This window comes from Sus scrofa, chromosome 2, assembly GCF_000003025.6.
Source record: "Sus scrofa isolate TJ Tabasco breed Duroc chromosome 2, Sscrofa11.1, whole genome shotgun sequence".
In the NCBI taxonomy this organism is placed as follows: domain Eukaryota; kingdom Metazoa; phylum Chordata; class Mammalia; order Artiodactyla; family Suidae; genus Sus; species Sus scrofa.
Genome location: NC_010444.4, coordinates 132,135,619 through 132,162,508, shown reverse-complemented (window position 1 = coordinate 132,162,508; position 26,890 = coordinate 132,135,619). Strand labels below are relative to the sequence as shown.

Here is a 26,890-nt window from a genome sequence, read left to right as displayed (position 1 = left end):
GTAAAGGTAAATCCATAATAAGGCAAAGTTAGGTTAATGGTTGCAGGGGACTGGGGGAAGGAACGGAATGACTGCCAATGGAACGAGGGACCTCTAAGGCTCTTCAGGATGATGGAAATGTTCGAAAACTGAACTGTGATGGTTGGGAAGTTCTGTAAATGCACTAGACATCAATGAAGGGTACACTGGGGTGAATTTACAGCATGTAAATCATGCCAGGAAAACAAGACATTGGGGGAGCATTCACAACAGCCTTTTCAATTTGTCACTTTTTCTTTTTCTCTTCTCTTTTTTTGCTTTTCAAGGCCACACCTGCAGCACATGCAAGTTTCCAGGCTAGGGTTGGAATCAGAGCTGCAGCTGCCAGCCTAAGCCACAGTAACACCAGATCCAAGCCACATCTGCAACCTACACCACAGCTCATGGTAACACCAGATTCTTCACTCACCGAATGGAGCCAGGGATCAAACCCACATCCTCATGGATGTACTGACATTTGTAACCCATTGAACCACGACAGCAACTCCCTCAATTTGTCGCATTTTAAATAATGATTTGCCTTAGAAAAATACGCTTGACATATTCATGAATCTATCTTACTAATGAGAATTAGGTTCTACCTAGAAAAATGTCCATGTAGGAACTTTGATCTTAAAATACCAATTCAATACTTTTTAAAACATTACTAATTAGAACCAGTGATTCTGAACTGACAAAATTCTAACTGGAGATCTACAGAGACACAGGAGTTATCCATGTTAGTTAACAAAACAGGGTACAAATACTTAAATTTTAAAAGACAGATATTTCCACTATGGATTACTCAGACTTTAAGTATCTTTATACATAACTGCTATTTCCACAATAAATTAGACTTTCTATTTTACTGTAATAAACTGTTGAAGTTCTTTTTATCTGTAAGCACATAACCAGACATCAATATGAGAAGCCTAGGCTATGTATACATAAGCTCCTCTGTCAATCACTGAACTGCCTGTCTATGAACTGGGCACACTAAAATATTTGCTGGTCACATGATACTTTTATCATGGACGTGTACCTATCACATCTGCGTTGCTATTACATGCATCCAAATCCAGATTATAACGGACACAGACAATTTGCACTAATCAGATTAGCTGATATAATTATCTTCCTGGCCACTCCTCTTAGCATGTTAATGTTTTCTGTTAACTTTAATGAGTCTTATAGGACTCTTAACATCCAAATTCTCAGAATGTGGATGAGCAGATAAGACTTGGGAAGCTATTTTTTCCACATGAGATCGCCTACCCTTTAATTCTTTAATTCTTAAGCATCTCCAAAGCCCTCTTCACCTAACCACACTGCATAATATTCCTCTACAATATGCCTCGGTCTTCATTTAGACACATCTAAACTTCATGGAATGGTAGCCACTTTCGATCTGAATGTGGGTTTCTTCCTTTATTTCTGATAAATTTGATTTTATTACAGCTGGATTAAGAGTCCTACTATATTACTCATAAAACTGTTGAAGACAATTTGAAATAATTCAGCTCAATTTACTTCCAAATTCTAGAGTGGGAAGCGAGTGTCAACTTTTGTATACTTTTTTTATCTCAAGAGTAGGAAAACATTCAGACCAGCCTTGAGGTCCCATTTTATCACCTCCTAACTAGTTCATGTTTATAGCCTATTGAATAACTGAAATCCATAAAAATCATTTGTAGCTCAACGGCATCTGAGTAGGTTCTTGGAAAAATGTTAAATATAAGGACAGAAGGCATCCAAATTTGCTATAATTAAGCTGAAAGAGAGCATTAAAATTCATTCAGGGAAGTTCCTGCTGTGGCACAGAAATGAATTCTACTAGTATCCATGAGGATGCAGGTTCGATCCCTGGCCTTGCTCCGTGGGTCGGGCATCTGGCATTGCCATGAGCTGTGGTGTAGGTCCCACATGCGGCTCAGATCCCCCATCGCTGTGACTGTGGCACAGGCAGGCACCTACAGCTCAGATTTGACCCCTAGGCTGGGAACTTCCATATGGCGCAGGTGCAGCCCTAAAAAGCAAAAAAAAGTTCATTCAAGACACACAGTGTATGAAGCTTGAGGAAGGCAAATCTAGTCCTTAAAGATCCTGAACTCTGAGCTTTCAGAGCCACTAAAATGGCTACCCTCCAATTTTTAACTCGCACGAGAATTACCTTGGATTCTTTAAAAATACATTTCTTAGTTTTGAGGCACAATCTAGGATTCTGATTTTAAATGGAGAATTTCTAACTCCCACTACCCGACTCTCGCTGCCATGATTTTGATACAGGTATTTGCACACCAGGCATTCCAAAAACAGGGCATCAAGAAGTAGGAGCCAAAAGCTGATGGTATGGGCTAACCGCAGAAAGTAGTCACATATTTTAAGGGAAGCCAGGCAGAGGAAAGAGGAAAACTCTACGGCCAAACAAAATTGTTTAAAGCTTACTTTTTAATTGGAAAGCAATAGGAAAGCAGAAGCTGTTTAAATAATGCTGCAACTGGCCTGGGCTCATCAGCTCCATCCCCTAATCATCTGTGTTAAAGCCTAAGCAGTTAATTTATTGCAGATATATACACATTAATTATGAAATGAAATCAGCTGGAAAAGGCAAGTACTAAACTAATCCCCAAGGGTCTTCCTAACACCACCATGTACAAATATCTGGGTAGCACTGCAATGGCTGAGTTCCCATTTTCTCACTTCTCTCAGTCGAGGGCTTGGCATTAGAATCAAGATGGGATGGAGACAAGACGATGTGCTCACTGTGGCTGCACCCTAAATGCACTCCATGGCAGATTATGGTCCTCACTTGGCGGAGGAAATCTTAAACTTGCCTTTCAGGAAACTCCCCTACCCCCCATCATAATCCAAGAGGGACTACTGGTTCTCCCAGTGCTTTAAAATATATCAAGATTGATTCCCTAACTCAATACACTTCTCATTTATCAAGAACCTGGAACTCCTCTGATTATTCTTTATTTTGCAAACAGTCATAAAACCATCTGGGTAAAAATGCAATTGCAATTAAGCGGAAACATTCAATTGTGCGTGAACTCAATAAAAATGTGCGCTATTTTGGCGCTGCATAAAAAAAAAATGTTTTAAAGGAGTTCCTGTTGTGGCACAGTGGAAATAAATCCAATTAGTATCCGTGATGATGCGGGTTCAATCCCTGGCCTTACTCAGTGGGTTAGGTACCTGGTGGTGCTGTGACCTGTGGTGTAGGTCCCACATGCAACTTGAATACCGTGCTACTGTGGCTGTGGTGTGGCCAGTAGCTACAACTCAGATTTGACTCCTAGCCTGGGAACTTCTATACACCATGGGTGCAGCCCTAAAAAGCAAAAAAAAAAAAAAAAAAAAAAAGTTTTAAGAGTGCTAAACAGAATTTCCTGAATTAAAAATGGTACACAATTTTTATGATTCAATTAATGTTTCAAATATGTATATATTAAATGTTATCAAATAAACAAATAAATATTATTAAAGAAACAAAATTTCTTCTCACAAAATTAGTGCATGCCTCAAGTCTTGCAGGAGCCTACAACAGACTGACACGTGATTACTGGGGTTATTAACTCTCCATGTGTAATATTGCTTTTTCCACCCGTGTAACGATTCTCCTTACTAGAATTCACTATATCACATTCCTAAAAAAGATGGGCGTGTTGGCCACTCTAAATACAGAAACTGTTTCCATTTGTCACTGTCAGCAGCAACATGATCACCCATGCTGTTCTAAATTTTAAACTGCAAAACCACAGGATGCCTTCAGGAAATGTGAACTTACAGTTGATAAGGAAGCTCTAAACACTTGCTAAATTAAGGAACAGTGAAAAAGACAGGGAAGACAAGTAGAGGCAAAGATAAGGTCCCTTGAAGACTGTAAAGACCCTGAGGGAAGGAACTATTCATCTTTCTGTTCTCTGGGTGTTTAGTACCATATATAGATGTAACTAGGCCACTACTGATGAATATTTAGAGAACTCTGCTCTTTTAGAAGTAAAGCTGCAATGAATAGGCCTCTATGTAAGTCTTTTGTACAGATATGAATATTCCTTTAATATTGATACCTACAGGCAGAACTGCTAAAAAGTAAGCATGTTTAAAATTTAAACACATACTATACAAGAACCTATACCAATTGATATATAAGGTTAAGTGTTCCCCAAGTCTGTCCCCCGGATATTATTAATCTGTATAATCTGTGCCAATCTTATGAACCAAAAATGGTGATTGAGAAAATTTTCTTTCCCTAGCTTTCCAATACATTTGAAAACAAAAAACAAAAACAAAACAAAACCTGTGAATATTTATTTGATATGTATATGTCCTTTTCAGCATATCCGCTAAAAAGTTAACAGTGGTCATCTATGGGTGGTAATATTCCAGATGACTTATTTTACGTATTTACCAAACTCTCTAACTCAGCTTGTATTATTTTACTATTAACGTTTATCTTTATGAAATATTAATAGAATGAAAGCACTGGAATTAGAAATGAAAAAGACCAAAAACCTATTAGAAAAATGAGTAGACGATAGGAACAGAAAGCTTAGAGAAAAGGAAAAGAGAATAAAGATATAAAAGATAGTCAGTCTCACCACTAATACAAAAAAAGAAAAGGAAATTAAAACTACTCTGAGATAACATTTCTTTGCCTATTAGATTTCACAAAGATGAAAATTGTGAATAACACCCAAATTGGTGACAGCACAGGAGAAAGATGCACTCTCATTCTCTACACTTCTATGGGATACAATCAGACAATTTCACCCCAAATTATCAACACGCATACCTTTTGACAAAGATACACAGGACAGAGGCAAAACTGCAAATGGTGTATCTACAGTCCTATTTATTTAGTACTGTTAATAATAGGAAAATCCTGGAATCAATAAAATACATCTCCACACCAAACTGATAAAGGAGATTATAGCACATTTTTGCAATCAGATAAAATGGAACTACCAAAAAAGAAAGGGGGCTCTCTTTATGCTCTCATATGAGATAATCTCACATGCCAGGGTAGGTGCAGAAATAACATGGCTTTTAAAAGCTCTAAATTAACATATGCATTTTATTTGTTTACACATCAATTACTTCTAGATCACACCAATTACTTCTAGTAACGCTGGCTACTTCTAGGAAGGAATACTGCGTAATAACTGAGCAAAGGATGTTGAAGGAAAACTTTTTCACTGAATAACTTTTTGGAGGTTCTGTGTGGTAAAGTTTGAGTCCTTATAAATTTGAAAATGAAGTTACTTTGCCTTTAGGTCTGAGTGGTAGGTTGGCTGAATCCAGGATTCAAAAATCAAGTTTCCTCTTAAGGAACACTCCCATGTTCACGTAGAGGCCACCATCATCCTGATTATATCCAAACAAAGACACAACAAAAATAGAAAATTACAGTGCTCACTTCGGCAGCACATACACTAAAAGAAGAAAATTACAGACCAATATCATTAATAAACATAGGAACAAAAACACTCAACAAATTATCAGCAAACTCAAAAAATTATTACATTAAAAACATCATATACAGGAGTTCCCGTCGTGGCGCAGTGGTTAACGAATCCGACTAGGAACCATGAGGTCGCGGGTTCGGTCCCTGCCCTTGCTCAGTGGGTTAACGATCCGGCGTTGCCGTGAGCTGTGGTGTAGGTTGCAGACGCGGCTCGGATCCCGCGTTGCTGTGGCTCTGGCGTAGGCCGGTGGCGACAGCTCCGATTCAACCCCTAGCCTGGGAACCTCCATATGCCGCGGGAGCGGCCCAAGAAATAGCAACAACAACAACAAAAGACAAAAAAAAAAAAAAAAAAAAAAAAAAAAAAAACATCATATACAATGAACAAGTGGGATCTATCACAGGGACAAGAATCCCAAGGATTCTTCAATATACGCAAATTAATCAGTGTGATGCACAACCTTAACAAACTGAAGAATAAAAACCATACGGTCATCTCAGTAGATGCAGAAAAAACTTCTGACAAAATTCAACACCCACTTTAGATAAAAACTCTCCAGAAAGTGGGAAGAGGGAAACTACCTCAACATAATAAAGGCCGTATATGACAAACCAACAGTTAACATCATTCTCAATGGTAAAAAACTGAAAGCACTTCCTCTAAGATTAGGAACAAGATAAGAATATCCTTTCTCACCACTTTCATTCACCATAGTTTTGGAAGTGCCAGACACAGCAATCAGAGAACAAAAAGAAATAAAAGGAATCCAAATTGGAAAAGAATTGAAACTGTCATTGTTTGCAGATGACATGATATTATACATAGAAAATCCCAAAGATGTTACCAGAAAACTATTAGAGCTCATCAATGAATTTGGTAAAGTTGCAGGATTTAAAGTTAATATACAGGAGTTCCCATCGTGGCACAGTGGTTAACGAATCCGACTAGGAACCATGAGGTTGAGGGTTTGGTCCCTGCCCTTGCTCAGTGGGTTAACCATCCGGCGTTGCCATGAGCTGTGGTGTAGGTTGCAGACGTGGCTCGGATCCCGTGTTGCTGTGGCTCTGACGTAGGCCGGTGGCTACAGCTCCGATTCGACCCCTAGCCTGGGAACCTCCATATGCCGTGGGAGCGGCCCAAAGAAATAGCAAAAAGACCAAAAAAAAAAAAAAAAAAAAAAAAAGAATCAAAAAAAAAGTTAATATACAGAAATCTCATGCACTCCTATACACTAACAATAAAAGATCAGAAAGAGAAATTAAAGAAACACCCCCGGGAGTTCCTGTCATGACGCAGCAGAAACAAATCCAACTAGGAACCATGAGGTTGCAGGTTTGATCCATGGCCTTGCTCAGTGGGTTAAGGATCCGGTATTGCCGTGAGCTGTGGTGTAGGCTGCAGACACAGCTCAGATCTGGCATTGCTGTGGCTCTAGCGTAGGAGGGCAGCTACAGCTCCGATTAGACTCCTAGCCTGGGAACTTCCATATGCCATGGGTGTGGCCCTAAAAAGACAAAAAAATTAAAAAAATAAAAAAAGTAAACAATCCCGTTTACCATGACATCAAAAAGAATAAAATATACCTGGGAATAAACTTACTTAAAGAAGAAAAGACCTATACTCTGAAAACTTTAAGACACTGATGAAGGAAATCAAAGATGACACAAAGAGATGGAACGATATACTATGTTCTTGGATTGGAAGAATCAATATACCTAAGGCAAACTACAGCGACAGTGAACCCTATCAAATTACCAATGGCTCTTTCACAGAACTAAAATAAAACATTTTAAAATTCGTATGGAAACACAAAAGACCTAAAATAGCCAAAGCAATAATGAGAAAGAAAAACGGAGCTAGAGGAATCAGGATACCTGTCTTTAGCCTATACTACAAAGCTACAGTTATCAAAACAGTATGGTACTGGCACAAAACAGAAATACAGATCAATGGAATAGGACAGAAATCCCAGAAATAAACCCACACACCTATGGTCAATTAATCTACAACAAAGGAGTCAAGAATGAATAATGGAGAAAAGAAAGTCTCTTCAATAAATGTTGTAGGGAAACCTGGACAACTACACATAAAAGAATGAGATTAGAACATTCTCTTACACCATCCCCAAAATAAAACCAAAATAGATTAAAGACCTAAACGTATGGCTGGATACTACAAAACTCTTAGAGGAAAATATAGGCAGAACACCCTTTGACATAAATCATACCAATACTTTTTTGGATCCACCTCCCAGAGAAATGAAAATAAAAACAAAAATAAAATGTGGCCTAATTAAGCTTAAAAGCTTTTACATAGCAAAGGAACCATTTAAAAAATGAAAAGACAACCTACAGAATGGAGGAAATCTTTGCAAACGAAGTTACCAACTAGGGATTAATCTCCAAAATACATAAACATATCATGGAGCTATATATCAAAAACACAAAAAACCCAATCAAGGAGTTCCTGCTGTGGCTCAGCAGGTTAAGAACCCAACATAGAGTCCATGAGGATGTCAGTTTGATCCCTGGCCCCACTCAGTGAGTTAAGGGTCTGCCTCTGCTGCAAGCTGCAGCACAGGTTGGCAACTGCAGCTCCAATTAAACACTTCATCAAAAGGAGAGAGACAGATGGCCAAAAAAGCACATGAAAAAGATGTTCAATATCACTAATTATTAGAGAAATACAAATCAAAACTAAAATGAGGTATCACCTCACATCAGTCAAACTAGCCATTCTCATAAAGTCTACAAACAATAAATGTTGGAGAAGGCGTGGAGAAAAGGGAATCCTCTTACACTGTTGGTGGGAATGAAAACTGGTGTAACCACGCTGGAGTACATTATAGAGGTTCCTTAAAAATCTAACTATAGGAGTTCCCGTCGTGGCGCAGTGGTTAACGAATCCGACTAGGAACCATGAGGTTGCGGGTTCGGTCCCTGCCCTTGCTCAGTGGGTTAACGATCCGGCGTCGCCGTGAGCTGTGGTGTAGGTTGCAGACGCGGCTCGGATCCCGCGTTGCTGTGGCTCTGGCGTAGGCCGGTGGCTACAGCTGCGATTCAACCCCTAGCCTGGAAACCTCCATATGCCGCGGGAGCGGCCCAAGAAATAGCAACAACAACAACAACAACAAAAGACAAAAGACAAAAAAAAAAAAAAAAAAAAAAAAAAATCTAACTATAAAACTACCATATGATCCATCAATCCCACTCCTAGGCATATATCTGGAGAAAACCATAATTCAAAAACATACATGCACCCCTCTGTTCACTGCAATACTATGTACAATAACCAAGACATGGAAGCAACCTAAATGTCCATCAACAGAGGAATGGATAAAGATGATGTTGCACATATACGCAATAGAATGCTACTTAGCCATTAAAAAGAACAAAATAATGCCATTTGCAGCAACAAATGGGTAGACCTAGAGATTCTCATACTAAGCGAAGTAAGAAGTCAAAGACAAATATGAGATTACTAACATACAGAATCTTATGAAAAAATTGATACAAAACAATTTGTTTTGTGGCTCACAAAACAAAGAAATTCAACAATTTCAAAACCAAACTTATGGTTGCCAAAGGGGAAATGGAAGGAGGCATAAACTGGGAGGTTGGGAGTGGCATATATACACTACTACATACGAAATAAATAACAAAGTCCTACTGTATATCACAGTGAAATCTACCCAATATTCTGTCATGGCCTATATGGTAAAAGAATCTGAAAAAGAATGGACGTAACTGATGCACATTGTTGTACACCTGAAGCTAACATGATGCTGTAAGTCAACTATACTCCAATAAAATTAAAAAAAAAACCAAAAACAAAAAAAAACTCCAAATCACTTTTTCTCAGAACGCAGAATCTATCAACTCATAACCCTCTAGTATCCAGTAGTACTGATTCAATCGCCAGTGTCAGTCTGATACATTTTGTTGTAGATAACTTTTCCTTTACTAAATGTGTAGGATTTCTCCTTTATCTTTGATTTTCTAATATGCTGCCACAATAGTCTGAGTCTCTCTTATGCTACTCTAAGTTTAGTGGTTGATCTTTCCTTCCAAAGGTGTTGGTCTTCCTTGATCTCCAGGGCAAATGTGAGTCTGATAACAACAAAGCTCTAACAGTTTAAGAACCTCTACCCAACATCGGTTACATTAACTAATTCATCTCAAGACATCTGAATTAAATAACACTCTGCACCCCATCCAGAAAATACAATCACTGAGGCGTGGAGCATGCCCAGTGCTCACAGCTATTCCACTCCCCGCTTGTCTGGCTGCACACAATTATTTCCACCAATGGCCTGCATGTTTCCCAAGAATCAGCTATCAGCTATATTTGTTTGAACACATGTAGGGACACATATAATTTCCTCAAACCCTAGAGATTGAAACCAGTAGAATGTGAGTGCAAAAAAAATGATCTTTTTGTGAAAATTTTGAAAAACCTTAAGATTACGTTGCTAAAAGAATAATTGTTGTAATTTTATTTGGGATGAAACAACTGTTTGAAAGTTTAATAAACCGAGGATGCAACATATAAATTGTCTTGCATTTGTCTTTCAATTTTTTTTCCAAATACAGAAATTTAATATTGGAAATTGGGATTGGAGCTTGGTGAGGAGGCTTACCTGGAACACCACTTATCTGATCTAAACTCATAGGAGTAGTATTTGGCCTCACACCCAAAGCATGGCTAAGAGATATCTATTTTGATGATTTACATTAAAATGAAATGTTTAGGGAACATTTTCAGTCATTTTGCAAACTCCATCCTCTCTTTTTTTAAATTAACTTCCATTAAAGAAATGTGGACCATCTAAACCCATGATTTATGGCTCATGTCTTCAAATTTTGCATCCATTTGTCCCTCATACGCAGACATAATTTCTATGTTTGCCTTCAAGGTCACAAATTTATTTATCAGTTCATCTACCGGGGTTTTTAATTCTAATGATCATGTGAGTTCCACTGTATCTAATCATTTTTTACAGACAGCAGCTCTTCTGGGTTTTTCCATGAACATACATGCACCCTTTTAAGGTCTCCTAAATTTGCTGCTTCACGTTTTTAATCAACCAGAGTTTAGTGACTCTCTTTTATGTGGTTTGGGTGATATTGTTTGGCATCAACTCATCTCTTTTTGGTTTCCTGCTCACCTATCTGTTCGGACTAGCTCAGTTACCTAACTCTCCTCCAGGTATTTGGAGAGACAGGTGGGACCATCTACATACACAGGAAGCCAATGGCTCACCTTTTGAGAGTGGGGACTCTCTTTCCTTTGGTGTCACCTACATGTCCAGGAAAGCTCTACCTCTATTCTCTCTGCTCTTGCCTCAACACACACTAAGCCTCTGCTGCTTGGCACAAGTGGACAGCAGAAAAAAACAAGCATGCTGTTATTCTAGGGTCCCTTTCTGCCCAAGGCCTCTACTTTCGTGTGTGTGCAGCAGCACCTCTGCCATAGCTGCGATGAGGTGTTCTCCCATGCTTCTGTTTTCTCCGTGAATCCAATTCAAACTGTGTGCAATCTTTTAGGAGATATCCAAAATGCCTGACACGGGAGTTCCTGTTGTGGCATAGTGGAAACAAATCTGACTAGTATCTATGGGGATGCGGGTTCGATCCCTGGCCTCACTAAGTGGGTTAAGGATCTGGCATTGCTGTGAGCTGTGGTGTAGGCCAGCAGCTGTAGCTCCAATTAGACCCCTAGCCTGGGAACATCCATATGCTGCAGGTGTGATCCTAAAAGGCAAAATAATAAAAATAATAAATAAACAAATAAATTAAAATGCCTGATGTACTGATGGCATTCTTTTAGAATACTACTTTAGATTTATTTAGAGCATCTCTTCTGTCATTCATAAGATTTGGTTTGAACAAAGAACCTGGATATGGAAGGTAAGTTTGCAATCTTACCTTTTTCATTTAGATGTTGGTTCCATTTTAATCCCTATTCTCCAAGGCATGAACTACCCTTTCCCTCATCCCTGTCCTGCCACCCTCTCCTCCTGCTTTTGTACTGGTAGTTGGTAAAGTTCCTTGCCCAAAAGGGATGGTCCGAAATATATAAGTGTTCAAAACTATGCCACTGAATACTTTGATTCATGTAGGGAGCAAAGTGAAAAACAAACAAAAAACAAAAACAAAAAAGAAACAAACAAAAAAACTGAATTTATACCAGGCTGCAGATTCTGTATCAAGGACTAATCAGAATGACTGCTATAGAAAACTCTAAATTTAAGTTTCAGTGGTTATTTATTATCATGGAAAAACATCTAATATTATTGACAGCCATTTCAATAATCCGTCTAAAGAGAATCCTAGGCAAGGAATGCACTGATCTGCTCTATCTTGGCACAGTGCTTGGGTGTACTTTTTTCAAAAAAAGAAAAAAAAAATGTACTGTGTTAACTCTGAGCTAACATGACCAGTTTTCTCTTTTCATGGAATTTAATTTGGTGCTTTTTTGTATTTTCTTTTTAAATTTATTTTTATTAGTTGATTGACAATGTTGTCAATTTTTGCTGTATAGCAAAGTGACCCAGTTTTACATAAATATATATATACACACACAAGCGCACACACACACACATTCTTTTTCTTACATTATCCTCCATCATGTTCCATCACAAGTGACTATATATAGTTCCCTGGGCTATACAACATGATCTCATTGCTTATCCACTCCAAATGCAATAGTGTGCATCTACTAACCCCAAATTCCCAGTCATATTTTAATTTCTTAGAGGTGACTATTTAAAACAGAATCAAGTACTATATGTGCTGTATTTTATTCAATGACTTTTACTGAGTGCTTACTGAAAACGACGTAACTTAGAATGTTCTAGAAATGAAGAGATGAACAAGAGAGTATCATCACACCACAGGGCACATACCTACATTCGTATGTAACTCAACCTACTTTATTCCCCTTATTTGTATCTGTGGCTGGCAGGCCAGGCTGGGGACTTTCTTGAAACATACCAAGGCTTCCTCCTCACCTTCGTTTGTATTCTCTGTATCTACACAATGCCTTGCTCCAAGGAGTCATTCAATAAATGCTTAATTACTTAATATGATTTATGTGCCCATTAGAGCTAATATATGGCTCAAATAAGATCAGCAGTCAATCTTAGAGATGATTAAGGGAAAACAAATGGTAAGAACACTTAATACATCGATTGCTGGATATACAAGTACCATATGTGCATTTCATAAATAGGGGAAAGGAGATCCGGAGAGACTAGGTACTTTGAAGAGGCAGCACCCACACCCGTACCCCTAATCTCCATTCAATCACTTTTCCCTTTACGCCACAAGTTAGATTGAAATCTGGAGAATGCACGGGCCAATCTTATACATGTTCACCACTTTGCAACACTTGATAACTGATGATCTATTTCCTTTGATGGAGACTCTGAGATCCTTTCAAATAGATAACAGTCCAAACGGTGTTAAGGGCTTCAGGCGCAAGTAGGTAAAACTGGCTACCGAGAAAGGGAAAGGAAAGGGGAAGTTTGTGACCCACTCTCTGCCATGTAAATGACAATCAAAAAGCTTTTATTGAGAAGAAAAAAACAGTCGCCAACTAAAAGCAGCTGCCTTTCTAAATAATGCACTTTCCGATAAAGACATCATGATTCCACACATTAGAATTACAGGATCACAGAATTGTGGAAACAGAGAGGAACCAGCTAACCGAGAGTTAGAAAAAGCCCATACTCTAGCAAACAAGGCTTCTGAGATCTGATCTCACCAAGCATTTTAGGACCCCTTTCCTTTATTACACCTTCTGGTCTCTTCACCACAAACTTTTTTTTTTTTCATGCCCTTAATAGGCTCCGCATTTTCACATCTCCGCTCAGTCTCTTCCCTCTGCCTGTAACACTCCCAGCTCTTTTCTGTCGGGAGGAAGGCACCCCATGCTCCAAAATCCACTGAAACTCTATCTCTTTTGGGAAGCGTTCCCCAACTCCCCAAGTGTGATTTAACCTCGGGCATAACATCTGATTTATCATGCTGATTGATTACGGTTTCATGACCACCTGTGTTCCACGCTGTTCCTCTAATGCAGGACCTAGAAATATATTCAGCAGCCAATAAAATTTCCATTCTATCATCCCATGTTAATTAAATCCTCAGGTTTTTCTCATTTTACTTATGAAAACTGGATCCCAGAGAGCTAAGGGGCTTGTCAATCATCAAGGAACAAGCCAATGTCAGAGCTCAGATAACAAATTATGCTTTCTCTTTCTTAATCCGCCCTCATAAGGGAAAAGGCTGGCATGGTGAGGTCTGGAGTTACAAACCCACCCTTCTTGGCTATTTGCCTCTCTTTTTACTCAAAGTCTGACTGCTACACTGTATTGCTGGCAATGTCAGTTTTCCTCAATAACAAAGACTTCCCAGTTCAGAACATCTACATATGCGGCTAATAGGAAAAGTGAGTAAAACTCCAACATGATAAACGGGGAGGTATGTCAAACTCCTATTCAGGCTATGAAAAACCTACTCATAATTCTAACTTCCCTCCTTTAAGTATGGAGAGAAGGCATAGCTCATTTGGAAAATGTGACCAAAAGCCCACATTTCAACACAGTGAAATGCTTTATCCCCTTTTGCTTCTACCACACCAGGAACTTTCTATATGTAATTATTTAATCCCCAGCCAAAACCTGGTGGACAATGAAATCCCCACAAAATGTTTCCCCTAGTGAAGTGTTCAGACCTCAGTTCCACAAAAAACATTTCTAAAAGCTTTTCATGTAATCTTTCCATGCCAATTTTTTTTTTCAATCATGGCTAAAAATCTCCATATTTGAATATTCATCATTATAAGCATCTGGTAAAATATAGCCCTGTCCAGCATTTTACATCATTTGACTACAAGACCACAGAAGGGCATAGGTAAAAATTTCCAGTTTCATTCGATTTGTACTTTTAACCATCTTTTTCCATTTCGCGGCTTTGGGTGCCTTTGATTGGGCTGAGATTTTCTGCTATCCGTTATTATCAGATTTTTTTTTTTTTCCAAATAAGCAGGTTGCTTTCAGACAAGTCCTTGTGGATTTCATCAGGGACTCGCTTGGAACATCAAAATGAGGCCACAAATCACTTGGGTGTTTACAATGCCTTGTGGGGTTTGCCTTAGACCAACAGTAAAGTTCACAGTGATAATGGCTGCAGAACAATGCGAATGTTCTTCACGCCACGCAACTGTACATATAAAAATGGCTGAAACTGTAAATTTTATGTTATGCATCGTTTACTACAATGTAAAGGCAGGAGGTACCAATTATCCCAAACCCTAGGTCAAAACGGGTGGGGGGTGGGGGGCATGAGGGGGTGGGAAGCAGAAGGATGATCTCTATTGTTCAGACAGAACAAAATGGCTTTTACTTTCTAGTTCCAAGAGGCCTCTTAGCCAGGCTCTCACGCCTGTTATTTTCCTCTATGGAGTGGAGTGAGAAAAGAAACCATTGCCAAATAAAATGTAAACCAGAAAAGAAATGTTAAATCATAGAACCATAACCCTTCAAGGACTGGCTTCTAATGTCATCCATTCGTCAACCGCTCCCAGCCTTTGAGTTAACTCCTCCACTCTTTTCTCACAGGAACAGTGAACAGGTGTCCCGTGTGAGTGTGGATATGTTTAATTCTAGACAGCTGTCAGAATGCAACTCCCAAGAGGGCTGTTCTGACAACTTGGAAGTAGGACATTTAAAAAAACAAAACAAAAAAACCCATGAGATAGCAGATGAGAAACTGGGAGTGGGGGGGCAAACAAGGAGAATCAGCGGTGAGCAGACGAGCAGTCTTCCAATCTCCTAAAAGACACCACGTGGTGGGCTTCTTTTGAAAAGCAGGAAGAAATAAAACCAGTGGGAAGGGTTACAAGGAGACAGTTTTACACAGTATTCCGAAGAAACTTCTAACCATCTAGAAGAAGGCTATTACCGTCAGATTGACTGACTGCCTAGAGATGTTCCATGCGAGGTAAACGGTGTAGACTCTTGGGTGGTGCAGACCAGGGTGACGTTCAAGGCGCACTTGGGAAGGGGATGAGAAGCATGCACGGCAGCCTGGTCCACGAGGGGAGAGGGAGGGAGAGCTGGGGAAGGAAAGGCGCTTACCAGGCCACCTCCGCAGGTGCTGAAAGAGGCCAGCGAGCCGGGATGCCGCAACACCGCCCCGGTGTAGAAGCAGGCGGCGTCGGGCGGCGCGGGAGGGCGCGGGGCGGCTGCTGCCCGCGTGGGGCCCGGACCCGGACTGGGCCACTGTTCCACCGCGAAGCGCGGCGCCAGGAAGCGGCCGTCTCTCCGGAGCAGCAGGTATAGGTCCCGGGAGAAGGCCGGGATCCGTAGCAGTACCTCGTCGCCGTCCGACTCGGCTGGCTGGGCTGGGGGCGGAGACGGGGGCGGCGGCGGCGGCTGCCACGAGGCCGGGGCGCCCGGGGACAGGGCGGCAGCCCCGCTGGATCCCCGCGGCAGTTCCTGCGATTCAAGCTCCTCGTCCTCTTCGCCCCCCGGCGGCGGGGGTCCGGCCGGGGCTCGGACCGGCCTTCCGCGGGCTCCCGGGGCGGCGCCGGGGCCACGGAGCGCACCTCGCGCGAGCTGCCGGCCGTCTGCGTTCGGGCGCCTCCGCCGCCGGTAGCGCCGCGCACCCAGCCTGGATCCGCGCTGCCCCCGCTGCCGCCCGCCGCGTCCACCGGCTCTCGGCGCCAGAGTGCCGGAAACACGACTTCCCACTCCTCGCGGTCGGGGGCGAACTGCAGCCCTGCGGGCGGGGCAGACAGAGAAGTGCGGGGCTTAAAGTGCCGCGGTTCCAGTAGCACAAGCATCCACGGGCTCATACTCCGCTCAGACACAGGACTCTCGGGTAATGAGCTGGAGACCACCCGTCTAGCCCCTGAAACTCTTGCAAACCCTGAAGCCTGGCGATCAGATTACAGACCCCAGCATTTTCAAAATAAAAGTGCGATTATCGGGGCGGGGGGAGGGGGCGGAGGAAGGGGGGGCTGCAAAGTTTAATGACAGCACTTAGTTGTTGAAAAGAAAACCCGTGCAAAGACTCCAGCATACTTAAATGATTTTCTTAAGTATCTGCCACGGCCAGGCAGCGCTATCCATTTCTTCAACTTCCCAATTTTCCTCCAGGTGCTGTAAACGTGCCTTTGCAAATCTACACTCATTAGAGGAAAACTAAGCATTTCACGAGGTTAAAATGAGGCCGCGAGAAGTGCGCTTCTCTCGCTAGGCGACCCTCTCTTCCGCACCCGCACGCTGGTTTTTATTGCTACCCTCCGAAGCCCGCTCACCGCGCACAGCTGCACCAGCCCTGCCAACCCGTGCGTTCCGGTACTCTGCTGGGGAAGTTGCAAAGCCAGTCGAAACTCACGGAAGAACTTACCTGAGACGACCCCATTCGACAGGACCCCCAGCTGGTAAAGGAGGCAGCAGCAGCAGATGTGAGTCAGGCGCATCTCGCGGCTCTTCCCCATACCGCGCTCCCGGCCCCGCGCGCGCCTCCGTGCGCGATCCACCGCGGGCGCCGCCGCCTCCCGGAGCGCAAGGAGGCCGGGCGGCGAGTTTGCCCAGGCCCTTTGTCTGCCGGGGGGTGGGGTGGGGGGGGTGCTGTGTGACTCCGAGAGGCTGCCGGAGCACGGGTGGGGGTGGGGTGGGGGAGGAGCGGGGGCAGGCAGCGCCGCGGCCCCGCAGCGCTCCGGCTCCCTGGCGAGTTAGGTGATGAGTCTATTTTCTGTGTTCTGGACGTTGCAGGAGTTTCCGGAGCCCCACAGGACAGCCCCCACAGTCAACGGCAGTGTTGCCTCGGGACTGGTGGAGGACTGCCCCGTGCGGGCAGGAGCGCCGCGGTGTCCGAGCCGAGGCTCGCCGCCTGCACCCGCGCGGAACAGGCAGAGGCTGGTGCCACGGTCCCGGCTGCCTCGCGTGCCAAGCTCGCACCCTCCTCTACCGGAGTGCTCCAGGCTCCTACCCGCAGCAGCGTGGGAGACAATTTGTAAGGGGTTGAGGGGAAGACAAGACTCGTGGGGTGGGGTGTGGAGAAGAAAAGATTCCAGAGGATCCGACAAGAAAAAGGGAGCAAGGGGTGCCCGCCAAGAGTGACTTTGCGGGACAAAGGTCCCAGAACACCGCACACGTGCTCACACGCCCGGTTAGGGTGGGGTGGAGAATCCCAAGCCCCTCACCTGACTCCTGATTGGCCACTCCTGGAGGCCGGATTTGCATCCTTTGGGAGGGGGCACCCCCTCCTCCCCACTGAGGTGTGTGCAGGTAGAAGGGCCTTCCTCTCCCTACCTCACCCCCTTACTCGGGTCCCTCCTTCAGGGGAGTTCTCCCCCCATCTACACACCACACAGAGCCAAACAGTGCAGATTTGAGCACAAAGCAACAGCCATTTACCAAAGACCTTTGATTTTCCTTCCCATCTTTGTCTCCAGGAATTTTCTAAGCCTGGAGATAATGTAATTCGTCATGGAGGATGCTTCAGAGGTTCCCAGGACAGTAGACACCTGACATTTCAGAGCCCCTTATCCCACCTTATCTTTCCCACCCCCATTCATCAGTGCTATCAATTTCAAACCCCCCCGCCCGCCTTTCTCTAAAGCACCCCCCCACAAAAGTGATAAATCACACACACACACCCCTAATGAGGGTGAGATTAAGCAGAACGGCATTAAATATTGTATTCTGAAGATCTCAGGTCAAATGAGATTATTGTGCCTTTTTAACTTTTTTTTTTTTTTTTGCAACTTAAAAAATAGGTTTTTCCTATTTTTGTCTTCTGGGGAAATTCAACCATAAATATTCTTGCTTCCTCTGTTGCAGCTCTTCACAAATACCTACTCCCCTTTCCACACTTCTTTCTCAGCCACATCCAACCTTTCACATCAGACTCAGGGGTCTTTGATCTCACCTGCCGTTTGCATCCTCTGGACTAGTCTGGACACCTAGAAATAAGAGTTGATGTAAATCAGTTTTAAAAAATTCCAGCACTGAAGTTGGGTCACTGCATCCTTTGTTGTTTTACCTTCTGTCCCTCGTGTCAAAGGTGAATGCTATGCCTTTAAGGGAGGCAGATGATCTAATTTCAAAGGAAAGCTATTGTTTGAATAAGCTGAGTCCTAGAATACTTCGAGTGGTCCAGAGTTTAAAAACAAAGACACTCTAGGTGTGTCTGTCTCCAAACCTTGTCTTGTAAAAATCTATAAAACTGGAGTAACTAGGGTGGGTGTGGGTTTCCAGACAGTCAAGAAATATCTGTGTTACTTAGGAGCCTACACCCTCCTTTTTATGAGACTCAATTATACAGAGTGAAAACTAGACAAGAAATCAGAGGCAGTTTATTTTTAAGAAATAAAGCAAATTTTTAAGACAGATGACTATTTTCAATGAAACATCTCCACAAGGATTTGGGTCTTAAATAAAATGTTTCTTGTGTAATTTTAACAATGAAGACAACAAAAATGTAAAACTGTAGAAGGAATGCATATTGAATTGTATGTATTTATGGGAATAAATTTGTGATTCCTTTAAACTAGATGAGCCTATGATTAAATATGCTTAAAATCACAGGTTGCCAATGTAAGTTTCATCTATGCCTTTCTCCCCCCACCCCACATTAAATAGAGCCATTAACCCATTCCAGTCCATTATGGTCTGGGTTAATACTGATTGTTACAAAAAAAAGTCCACCTAATTCCCAACTTGCTGTAGTGTTTCTCCTATTTGAAATACTGTTACAACTTTTTTGTATATTTTCAAAGGCTTTTATAAATCATTTAGGTTGTAATGACTTGTATACCTATTTCTTCTAGTAGACTATCATTTTTTTTTTTTTTTGGAAAAGAAGGAATGATTTCTTTTATATATCTTTTTTTTAACTTACCCTGCCTCATACAATGATTTATACCAAATAGGTTAGGACATTCTGTAAATGCTTTAGAAGATGATGGAAACTGATTTCTATATGGTATTATATTCTAATGCCTCTATCCAGAATTACAAGGCTAGATCTGCTAATGATCAGTTTATCTGACTTTCAGAGAGAATAAGCCTAAGGAAAAATGACTTGTCTGAAAATTTTGTGCTGAACTTGAAGAGATTTAGATGCGTAAATAAGAGCATCAGTTAAAGTGGGTCTGAGAATGTATGCATGTGAGAAAAAAGAATTAACCTGATTTGGAATTAAGCAAATTGTATGTGGTAAAATAGAGACAGGACTGTGGCATGTGTGCACATTATCAGCCTTAGAGGGAAGAAAAGAGCAGCTGGGAAAGATAGGTTGCTTAAGACAGGTCACTACCTATGTCACCAGATGGTAGCTGGCATCAACCACGCACTGCTTTTGTGGGTTGGAGGGAAGTGACAAAGCACCAGAGTAAGTGGAACCAATTGTTCTTGTACACAGTGTGCTCACCTACATGTTGCATTTTAAAACCCATGCTTCTCTATGTAGAAGGTTGGCCTCAGTGCCTTTGGCCCTTCTTCATTCTCTTCACTCATTGGCCCAAAGCCTCTCATGACCTAAAGCTAATGTTCAATCCTTTCCCCTCCAAAAAAAACTTAAAACCTTAAGAAAATACAAAGAACCCTTTCACTGAGTTGCATGGGGATATCTACTCCCAGGAGCACTCACATCTAAGTGGACAGCAAGACTTAAGCTCGTTCTGGCCATGATAGAGTAACAGGAACCAGACTTACCTCTCAGCTTAAGCAATTAGGAAAAGAGACAAAAGGTAAAAACAACAAAAAAACAATGGTTTTCAGATATAGGACAAGAGCAGCTGAGGACTGCGGTTATGAGAAAAGGGAAGCAAAGAGGTGATCACTAGAATTTCCCCAACTTATTACCAGGAAGCAGTTTATAAGCTGCAGTACAGAGAGGAGAAATCCAAGTAGAGTCCTGAAGACTTGGCCGAGTTGAGAAGACAGAGCACAGGGCACAATACCAGAGAAGAAGGACTTGCATAGAGGGTATAGCAATCTACTGCTGCATAACAAAATTTGCCCTTTAAAACAACAAATATCTATTATCTCACATGGTCTCTGAGGGTCAGGAATCTAGAAGTAGCTAAGCTAGGTATTTCTGCTCAAGATTTTTCACAAGATGTCATTCAAACTATTGACCAAGACTATAGTTGCTAACAACTTAGTGAAGATAGCGATTCTATCTTCAAAGTCACATGACTGTTGGCAGGAAACTTTGTCACATCCACCTCTTCATCGGGACTTTCATTCCATGTTTTCCCTCAGAACAAGGGATCCAAGAGAGAAAGTACATCAAAACCTCATGCTATGGTCTTTTTGTAGTTTAAGACTGAAGATTGCATACCATCATTTCTGCCATATTCTATTCATCAAAAGCAAATCACAAGGTGCAGCCCACACTCAAAGGGAGAGGTATCAAAGGTCCTGTTTTTAAAACCATCAGAGACCATTTATCACCCCCCCCCGGCCAAAACATTATTTGCAATCCCTTCAAGTGCAAAATATATTTATGCTCTCACAAGGCCATCAAAAGGCTCATCTTATTAAGGCTTTAGTTCATTCTTACCATATAATCTTACCATATAAATCATGTCCATGTGAACATGAATGTCTTCATTAAGAAGAGCTCCCTGAATTTAGTCCTCCTTTCTCTACAGACTTGTGAAACTGAAGGAAAATTTTATCTTTCTCCAATATACCATATTGTGGTAGAACAAACAGAGGGTAACTGCTACAGACACTTCAGCTCAGAAGGGAGGAAAGGAGGAGGCACAAAGGACCCACTGGTCCACAGCAATTTTGAAATCCAATTGCGAAGATGTAAAGTCTCCTGATTATATCTCAAGATCTGAGAATAATTCTCTAAGGCTCCGAGGTCTGCCCCCTGGGGAACTTACATCTACCCTCTAAGTCATCTTTCCATTTTCAGGAAAGGTAGTATGAATTCTCAACTGAGTGCTTTTCCTCAGTTGATTTCCTGACAGTAGAACTTATGGCTCCAACAACTTCATAGCATTTTATATAATCTCTGCCCCCTTCTGACCAGAAATGTTTCTGCATGCGTTATTCTGTCTTTCAAACTCTGTGTCTTCTGTGAATCTTTGTGAGGTTCACTTCATTAGACACAGCCAGACCCTCACAAATCTCTTTAAAATAAACCCTTCCCTATCTTGAGTTCTGATGAAACTGTTAGAGACAGTGCTTGTAGACCTCTTAGGAGCCCTACTGTTTGACCGAATGGATCTGGGAGACACACACTTAAACACCTTGAAGGCCTTCACTCTGACTAAAAGAGATTCCAAGTGGCCGCATGTGATCTTCATGAGTTCTTAAAGGATTTTACAGTCACATCTTTGTCTTCATTGTTAGACCATAGTTTCCCGAAAGTGCCTTCGTTTCCTCTTTAATGCAATTTGATCTTAATTGTAGCACTATTTTCCAGAAAAAGAGACTGACATTATTCAGAGCCCTCAAGTCCTTGTGGCTTTTTGTTAACCGTTTTTCTTCAGTTTGCCTCTCTCCTTTCACATTTTCTATAAGAAGGAATAAACCAGGAGTCACCTTCAAAAATTTTTTTGAAATCTCTTAAGTTGATGAACCAGTTCATTAGGCCCATTTTCTACTGCAGACAACAGTGTTGCTAAGCCTAATGCCACCATATAAGAAAGTTTCCCTTTTCTTTAGTTTCCAACAATATTTACCTCACTTTCTTACAAACCCCTGCTTATAGCCTTACCAAACATCATATGGCTTCAACTAAAAGCTTTTTTAAGGTATTAAAGAAATTAAATTTGTAGTTAGAAAACTTTCAAAAAGAAATCTCTAATTCCAGATGGTTTTAATGGTTAATTCTACTGAACATTTGTTTTAAAAGTAACACCAATTCTACATAATCTTTTCCAGAAAACAGAAGAACACACTTTGCAACTAATTTTAGGAGGCTGGCATTACCCTCTACCAAAACCAAAGTCAGTATAAAAGGGAAAACATAGACCAATATATCTCATGAATATAGATGTAAAATCAACAAAATATTAGCAAATTGAATCCAGCAATATATAAAAAGAATAATGTAATATGACCAGTGAGGTTTAATTTAAGAAATGCAAGGCTAGTTCAATATTCCAAAATCAATGTAATCCACCATAACAAGCTAAGAAAGAAAACCACATGACTCTACCAATTCATGCAGAAAAGGCATTTTACAAAATTCAACATCCATTCATGGTGAAAACTCAGTAAACTGGAATAGGAGGAGGAGGTAAATTCTCCAATTGGATAATTTATTTTTAAAAAACTGCAGCTAAGAGTGCAGACTTAATTTTATCTAACATTTGAGATCAATGCATGGATGTCCACTTTCACCACTCTGATTCAGAGTAGTATTGGAAATCCTAACTAGTGCAATAAAGCAAGAAAAAGAAATAAAATTCATACAAATTGGGAAAAAGATAAAACTGTCCCTATTTGCCAATGACATGATACTCTATGTAGAAAATCCTTACAACAAATATTTAAAAATTCCTGGAGTAAGAAGCAAGATCATGGAATGTCAGGTCAACAGCAAAAATAAACCATATTTCTGTTTACTAGTAGTGAAAAAAATGGAAACTAAAGTTAAAATTCAATAACATTTACTTAGCTCCAAAACAATGAAATAGTTAAGTGTAAGTCTAATAAAACATGTATAGGGTGTGTACCCAGATGACCACAAAATATTAATAAAAACGAAAGACCTAAATAAATGGCAAGATACAGTGGCTTCACGGGTTGGAAGAAAAAATACATTAAAGATGACAATTTAGCCTAAATTATCTTCTAATAGCAATTCCTACCAACATCCCAACAAGATTAATTTGTAGATATAGACAAACTGATTTTTAAATATGTATGGAAACAAAAAGAAACAAAACTAGTGAAAAGCTGGCAAAAGAGAACAAAGTCTGAGGGCACAACACTGTCTAATACGCCACAGCTGGAGTCCAAGAGACTGTGATATTCCACAGATTGATGGCTCTGAATAAAGAATACAGAAACATTTTCACATAAGCAGTCAACTAATTTTTTTTATATTTTATTTTTAGGGCTGCACCTGCAGCATATGGAGGTTTCCAGGCTAGAGGTCAAATCAGAGCTGTAGTTGCTGGCCAACACCACAGCCACGGCAACGTGGGATCCGAGCCACGTCTGCAACCTACACTACAGCTCACAGCAATGGCAAATCCTTAACCCACTGAGCAAGGCCAGGGGTTGAATTGCATCCTCACGGATGCTAGTCAGATTCACTTCCACTGAGCCAAGACAGAAACTCCTAAGCAGTCAACTAATTTTTTTAAAAGGTACAAAAGCAACTCAATAAAGAAATGGTAGTCTTTTCAACAACTGAGTTTTGAACAACTGGACACTAAGGACAAAATAATAATTAAACAATAAAATCTTAACTTGAATTTCATATCTTATACAAAAATTAACTCCAAATGGATCATAGATCTAAATATAAAACGTAAAACTAATAAAAACAAAACTTCTAGAGGGAAACGTGGAACAAAAGCTTTAGTCTTCATGACTTAGGGTTAAACCAAGAGTTCTTATGCATGATACCAAAAGCAGAATCTGTAAAATAATAGTAATAATAATTTTAAAATAAAAATAAATAAATCTGTTTAAAAATGATAGACTGGAGTTTATCAAAATGAAAAACTTTTTCTCTGAAAAAAGACCCTGATAAGAGATGGCCCACACACTGGAAGAAGATATTTAAAAATCACATATCTGACAAAGGATTTATATTTAGAATATTTTTAAAGGTATTTCAAACACTAAGAAAACAAATAATCCAATTATAGAATGAACAAAAGACTTGAAAAACAAGTATATACAGAACCAAAAAGCACATGAAAGGGTATTAAACATTAATTAGTAGACAAATGAATATTAAAACCATGATTAAATACCACTACATGCTTATTAGAATGTCTAAAATACGAAATAGTGACAATTCCAAGCACTGACAAGATGTACAATCAACTGAAACTCTTATACATTAAATGAACTATAGGATAGATTTCAAAAGTATTATGCAGAATGAGAAGTCAATCTCAAAAATTTGCATGCTGTATGATTCTTATTATTCTTGAAATGCCTACATTATAGTGATGGAGAACATATTAGTGGCTGCCAGGTATTATGTTTGAAAGAGTGTGTATCCATAGATAAGTGGCAAAAGGGAATTTTGTTTTGATAATGGAACGGCTTTGTATCTTAATCATGGTTGTGGTAACACACATCTATACACAATAGTATCTGATAGAACCACACACACACACACACACACACACACACACACACCCCTTGTGAAATTCAACAAATATTTGTAGTTTATTTAATGGTATTGCACCAATGTCAATTTCCTGGTTTTGATCATATACTATGGTTATTATCATTGATGAAAATTGAAAGAAGTATGCATAAAAATATGTGTACTATATTTTCAAATTTTCTGAGTACAAAATTATTTCAAAATAAAGTAAAAACTAAATAAAACCTCAAGTAAAGCTTCTTCAGAATATCTTAGGTTTTTACTGATACTCTTGTCAATGTCCACTGCCCAGCACCAGGGCAATTTTCACAATTCAAGCTATTGGTACAGCAATATGTACTTTAAAGTACCAAAGTATGTATTAGTTACCTATCTCTACATAGCAATACCCCAAAACTTAGCATTTAAAAAAAGGTATCATCTCACACTGTCTCTTAGTGTTAAGAATCGAAGGAAGGCTTATCTGGGTAGTTCTGGCTCAGAATTTCTCATAAAACTCCAACTAAACTATTGGCTAGAGCTGCAGGTTATAGTCACTGATGATCTGACTGAGCCTGAAAGTTCTGGATTCCTTTGGAGGAGTTATCCAAGAGAGAATAAGAGAATGCACCCAAGAAAGAAGCCACAATGTTGTGGTAGCCTAACCACAGAAATGATATCCCATCACTTCTGCTATAATCTATTTGTCCAACATGGGTCACTAAGTCCAACTCATACTCTAAAGGAATAGAACTAAATTCCACCATTTGATGGGAGGAATATCAAGGAATTTGTGGATATATCATTACAACTACCACAAAGAAAGGAGATTCTGTATGTTTGCTGAGTGAACTCTAAAGTAATTGTTTGTGTTCTGATTTGTGCACATGTGTAATGAAACTAACCATAGTCTGGGTGGTGGGAGGGGGGAAGCAGAAAGCATTAGGCCAAACAATACCTCATGTTCTGTGTATTCCCACCAGCTAGAAGTGGAAGAACTTCATAATGACAGGGGCATTTGACGGTGCTCTTAGAAAGTTATCTGCTTACTAATGGGACTAAGTCACTGCTGTAATTAAAATTGAATTGAATCTAGTCCAACGAGTCTTAAAAGTAAGCCTCAAAATGATCCCTATGATTTCAAGTAATTGTCTACTAGGATAAAGTCCACTGGATTTAAAGAAATAATAATAAGCAGCAATGATGCAAAATTCTCATTCTTTTGCAGCCAATAAAAATTCCAGATATGAAAAAAAGCAGAAAAATGTTTCCCACAACAAAAAAGAAAATAAATTAGTAAAAATAGATCCAGACATGATACCGGAGTAATAGAAAGAGCCAAAACAATCATTAAAACAGCTATTGTAGGAGTTCCCGTTGTGGCGCAGTGGTTAACGAATCCGACTAGGAACCATGAGGTTGTGGGTTCGATCCCTGCCCTTGCTCAGTGGGTTAACAATCTGGTGTTGCCGTGAGCTGTGGTGTAGGCTGCAGACACGGCTCGGATCCCACGTTGCTGTAGCTCTGGCGTAGGCCGGTGGCTACAGCTCCGATTCAACCCCTAGCCTGGGAACCTCCATATGCCGCGGGAGCGGCCCAAGAAATAGCAACAACAACAACAACAACAAAAGACAAAAAAAAAAAAAAAAAAAAAAAAAAAAAAAAAAAAAAAAAACAGCTATTGTAGATATGCTATAACTTTACAAGAAGATAGAAGAACATAAATCTGATGAGGAGGGAAATTAAAAAGACCCAACAGGAAATTTTAGAGATAAAAATACAATATTTTAAATGAAAAACCCACTGGATGGTATTAAAAGATTAGACACTTCAGGAAAAAAAGATTAGTGAATTTGAAGACAGAGCAATAGAAATTCCAAGTGAAGCATAGAAAGAAGAATACAAGAAGAAATGGCTTGAACATTGGTGAGCTATGGGGATAACAAATGGTCCAACATATGAGTAACTGGAGTCGTAGAAGGAGAGAAGAAATGGAAGTGGGATGAGAAACTATTTGAAGAAATAAGGCTGAAAATTATTCAGATTTGATGGAAACTATAAACATATATATGCAAACAGAGC

The 26,890-nt window shown here is 40.4% G+C and overlaps 1 protein-coding gene and 2 long non-coding RNA genes across 3 annotated transcripts in view; 1 reads left to right on the top strand and 2 right to left on the bottom strand.

The window, feature by feature from the left end:
* Positions 1–17,243, bottom strand: part of ADAMTS19 (ADAM metallopeptidase with thrombospondin type 1 motif 19) — a 267,851-nt gene extending 250,608 nt beyond the window's left edge. The window contains 3 exon segments of the mRNA XM_021084737.1: positions 15,634–16,043; positions 16,046–16,276; positions 16,910–17,243. Of these exon segments, the coding sequence (XP_020940396.1) occupies positions 15,634–16,043; positions 16,046–16,276; positions 16,910–17,000 (732 nt within the window). The 5' untranslated portion in view covers positions 17,001–17,243.
* Positions 13,817–19,092, top strand: LOC110259473. Its single transcript, XR_002341893.1, has 4 exons — positions 13,817–15,496; positions 15,650–15,831; positions 16,657–16,967; positions 17,278–19,092. It is a non-coding gene; the product is annotated as an uncharacterized LOC110259473 (long non-coding RNA).
* The window catches only part of LOC102163451, a 146,238-nt gene continuing 137,600 nt past the window's right edge, over positions 18,253–26,890 (bottom strand). Inside the window, exon 5 of the long non-coding RNA XR_301982.3 lies at positions 18,253–18,470. This is a non-coding gene — a long non-coding RNA (uncharacterized LOC102163451). The remainder of the gene's footprint in view (positions 18,471–26,890) is intronic.